Source organism: Colletotrichum jinshuiense, chromosome 8, assembly GCF_051148585.1.
Source record: "Colletotrichum jinshuiense chromosome 8, complete sequence".
Taxonomy (NCBI): Eukaryota; Fungi; Ascomycota; class Sordariomycetes; order Glomerellales; family Glomerellaceae; genus Colletotrichum; species Colletotrichum jinshuiense.
Genome location: NC_139315.1, coordinates 3,165,639 through 3,169,543, shown reverse-complemented (window position 1 = coordinate 3,169,543; position 3,905 = coordinate 3,165,639). Strand labels below are relative to the sequence as shown.

The 3,905-nt window shown below is 52.9% G+C and overlaps 2 protein-coding genes across 2 annotated transcripts; one reads left to right on the top strand and one right to left on the bottom strand.

Annotated features, from left to right (window-relative positions):
• Window positions 1-322: 322 nt before the first annotated feature.
• Window positions 323-1,490, top strand: EsH8_VIII_000836 (histidine phosphatase superfamily; the record flags this gene model as incomplete). The annotated part of the gene is made up of 4 exons (XM_083269878.1): window positions 323-501; window positions 650-913; window positions 1,121-1,339; window positions 1,412-1,490. 4 exons carry the CDS (start codon window positions 323-325, stop codon window positions 1,488-1,490), a joined length of 741 nt encoding a protein of 246 aa, XP_083129646.1.
• A 134-nt stretch (window positions 1,491-1,624) lies between these two features.
• On the bottom strand, window positions 1,625-3,598 carry EsH8_VIII_000835 (S-adenosyl-L-methionine-dependent methyltransferase; the record flags this gene model as incomplete). The annotated part of the gene is made up of 4 exons (XM_083269877.1): window positions 1,625-2,113; window positions 2,621-2,707; window positions 3,024-3,234; window positions 3,561-3,598. The coding sequence occupies 4 exons, from the start codon at window positions 3,596-3,598 to the stop codon at window positions 1,625-1,627; spliced, it is 825 nt and encodes a 274-aa protein (XP_083129645.1).
• Window positions 3,599-3,905: the final 307 nt, after the last annotated feature.

Below are 3,905 nucleotides of genomic sequence, written 5' to 3'. Positions count from 1 at the left end.
GTAGCGGAAGACGGGAGGAGCGGGACGACTGGAAAGCCAAATCGGCATGGGCAAACGTCATTCGGCCTCATCGTCTCATCCCTCCCTCCCCCCGATTCGCAGCGCGTTATTGCACACTCTCTTATTCATGCGCAAACGTCACAGACATAGCTGTCAACTGTCAAGGTCTTGCTGCTGCAACAAGGTGAACTGACCCGGTGTCCTTGCGCCCTCCATTAGCCCACGATAACGGAAAGCGAAGAGATCTCGCTAAAACGTCTACGCACCCACCCGAGGTGACATCCGCTGTCAAACGTCATCAAGGTTTTGCTGTACCGTCGCCATGACGACTCCACGAGCCTTCATCATCCGCCATGGCGAGACAGAGTGGTCCCTTGACGGCCGCCACACTGGCAGCACCGACATCCCTCTGACCGCCAACGGCGAGAAGCGTGTTCGAGCTACTGGCCGCGCCCTCGTGGGAAATGATCGGCTCATTGTACCCAAGAGGATCTCTCACATGTAAGTGAAAACATTGCCTGTTATATTTCACACTGTGTATCGGCTTCGTCTGCAAGTCTGCCTATCGGCCACAGTGGTTCATGTTGCTTGCCATCTATGCACACTTATTATATCACGCATCACGAGTACTTGCTGAGGAAAACTCCAGCTATGTCTCCCCACGCAAACGTGCCCAGCGCACATTTGAGCTTTTGAACTTCGGCATCGACGACTCTCTCCCCTGGAAGAACCATGGCGCGGTCGACGGCGGCGGTCCGCACTGCAATGCTCACGTCGAGGTCACCGAGGACATTCGCGAGTGGGATTACGGCGACTACGAGGGTATCACTTCGCCTGAGATCCGCCGCATCCGGAAGGAGCAGGGGCTGGGTGAAAACTGGGACATTTGGCGCGACGGCTGTCCCGGCGGCGAGTGAGTACATTTTTTTTCTCTCTTTCTTTCCTGCAAGATTACGATGTTCCGCAAGAAGTTGGTATCACTGATGCGCCCCTTTTTGATGTGTGGCCGACCCATGAACCACTTTGGTAGCCCCGAGTCTGCATCGAATGTATCTACAGAGACGACTCTGAGATGAACGGGGGCACCGTTGGCAAAGAGTGAGTTGCTAATATTCCACAGGAGCCCCGAAGATGTTACAGAACGTTTAGACCGCCTGATCAAGGATATTCGCGAAAGATGGCACAGCCCCGTCATCGGAAACAAAAATGCTCCCGACGGCGATGTCCTTATTGTTGCCCACGGCCACATCCTCCGCGCCTTCGCCATGCGTTGGGCTGGTAAAACGCTCCAGGACGGACCGGCTTTCTTGCTGGAGGCCGGCGGCGTTGGTACTCTTAGGTGAGTCGGGCTTACTGCATCCCGAGACAGAGAATTTTGTGGTGCAACACGCGACTGACAACTTTGGAACAGCTACGAACATCACAGCATACATGAGCCTGCAATTCTGCTAGGAGGTGCCTTTGCTGTTGATATCGCCGAGAAGGAGTAGCACCGGCAACAATAAAGCTGCGGTGTGGGCAGGTCAGCCAATCTTTCATCCACGCGATTTGTCTTCCACACTTAGAAAGCCATCGTGGACCAGGATACAAATTCTCATAGAATACTAGATGTGGTCATCTACACTTAGATCTTCGTTCCCCGGGCTAGAAACACACTCCTCTTCATTCCTGAGCCGTGACTGTGGCCATGGTCGTGGTCATCTCCATGCCCATGATCGTGACCGTCACCATGCCCATGCCCATGCCCCCCAAAAACAATCCCTTTCCCAAGCTCCTCCATTTTGAAATCCTTGCCTGCGCCGGCATGCTCGAATATCGCCCGCATCCTCTCCTCCGAGAACCCGTGATGCTTTACGGTGTGTGCGGCGGGCAGCGCGTGGGCCATCTTCTCGTGAGGCAGGAAATCAAGAATGATGAAAACCCCGCCCGGTTTCAGTCTCTCGACGAGACGCTTCGCGGACAGCTCCGGGTCCTCAAAGTGATGGAACCCGAGCCCGACGCCGGCGACATCGAAGCCGCGGAAGCGCGCGGCGTCGGAGAAGGCCGCTGGGTCCGGGTCGGACGGATCCGTGAGGTCTCCTTGGTAGGCGTGCATTTCTTCGGCGCTCAGGCCCTATCCCCCCCCGAAAAGGATCAAAGTCAGTCAGCTGAGCTTTTTTAGGTTTTTCTTTCTTTCTTCTTTGTTCCCCGGCTTGTTTTTCTTTTTGCTTTTCAGTCTCATGAAATTGCGCAAAGCTTTGGTCGCGCAATGGAGGTACATTGGCCACCCCCGCCCCTCGCACCCCGCAAGGTCAGGGCCCAAACATATGCATGGTGGGATGAGGTGAAAAGTGTCCACGTCATGGAGGTCGGTCAGCAGGGCTGAGATGAGACTACGGTGTGGGATCGAAGACCAGACGGTCACAATCCTCATGGTCTGTGTTTCGGGCGGGCCAACGTGAGGCGAACAGTCTGGTCTGGTGTTGGCCAAGTCCAACTTCCTACCGCTTTGAACCGGCGGCAAGACGAAATGGTGTGTGCGTGTGTGTGTGCGCGCGTATGGGGGGGTGTGTGTATGTGCGTTTGCGCGTCTGTGTGCAGTGGTGCCGCGGGCAACAAACAGGAAAACTCTCTTGCTCACCTGGTTCTCGGCACGGGCGTTGTAAGCTGCCACCATATTCTCCGATATGTCAATGCCGACGCAATGCGTCGTGAACTGCGCGAGGGCCTACGGAAGAAACGGCAGCAATTGTCAGTACACTCATTCTCTCCTCTGCCAAGGCGGGGGGGTGGTGATGTTACACGGAAACATATGAATATAAACAAACAAATTCCAAGCCAACTCTCGGCTCGACCACAGCTCAAGAACAGGTCAAGAACAGACTCGAGAACAAGGTCGACAAAACAGCAAAACAAACTAAATCTCCAAACCCAGTTTGTATTTCAAGAAATAAATAAAAACGACCCTCGAAAACTAACACCCCGTTTGAAAAAAAAAAAAAAAAAAGAATTTGAAAAAAGGGGGGGGGAGGACTACTACGTACCCTCGATATCAAGCCCGTTCCGCAGGCGTAGTCGAGCAGTTTCACAGGCTTGCTGTTGGTAGCCGGTGGTAGTGCAGTTTCGTCTTCGTCGCTTTCATCCTCGTCGTCTACAATCCAGTCCGCTCCAACAAATTCCTTGCGCTTGCGAATTTCCCGCTCAAGCTGCAAGAGCGTCTTTTCGTACCTGGCGTCGTACTCGGCGGCAAGCTTGCTGTGTGATTACGGGTTGCCAGTCAGTCAATGTGATTAGAATGCGAGGCTGATGTCTGGTCGTCCTATCCTACTCCACCCCCTCCCTCCTCCCCCCTCCCTTTCCCGGTGTGGAAGGGTTCATTGGAAGTAACGCTGGAATACAAAAAACAAAACCAAAAACCAAAAAAAAAAAAAAAAAAAGGGGGGGGGGGGGAGGGGGCATAGTTGTATGTATCTGCAGGAACCCGGGGAAGGGAACGCGGACAAAGTCAACCGTGACTCGGAGTTGCGACGAATAGCCCATGGATGATGAATGTACCGATGTAAGGGTGTGTGTATACGCACTTAAAGTAGGCCTTATTGGCGCTGGCCGTGTCAGTCATGATTGTCGGTTGTTTATTCGTTTGATAGTCACTTTGACCTCTGTCGAAATTTGGGTTGGGTGTTTTTTTTTTCCGCCCTTCCCCTCTCAAAACTTTTTGGGACTTTCTTATTTTTTCTTGTTTCCCCGCCTTTGATTGGGAGAGCACAAAAAGAAATGATTTCCAAGTTCGCGGCTACTCAGGGGGGAGGGAAAGATACTGATGTGTTTCAGTGGTTGCTATCGGCCATCTTTCCTCCATCAAACGTAACTTGCTTTGACGTTACTTTTTATTGTTTCTACGGAGAGTTTTCGGTCACTTTGTAGGC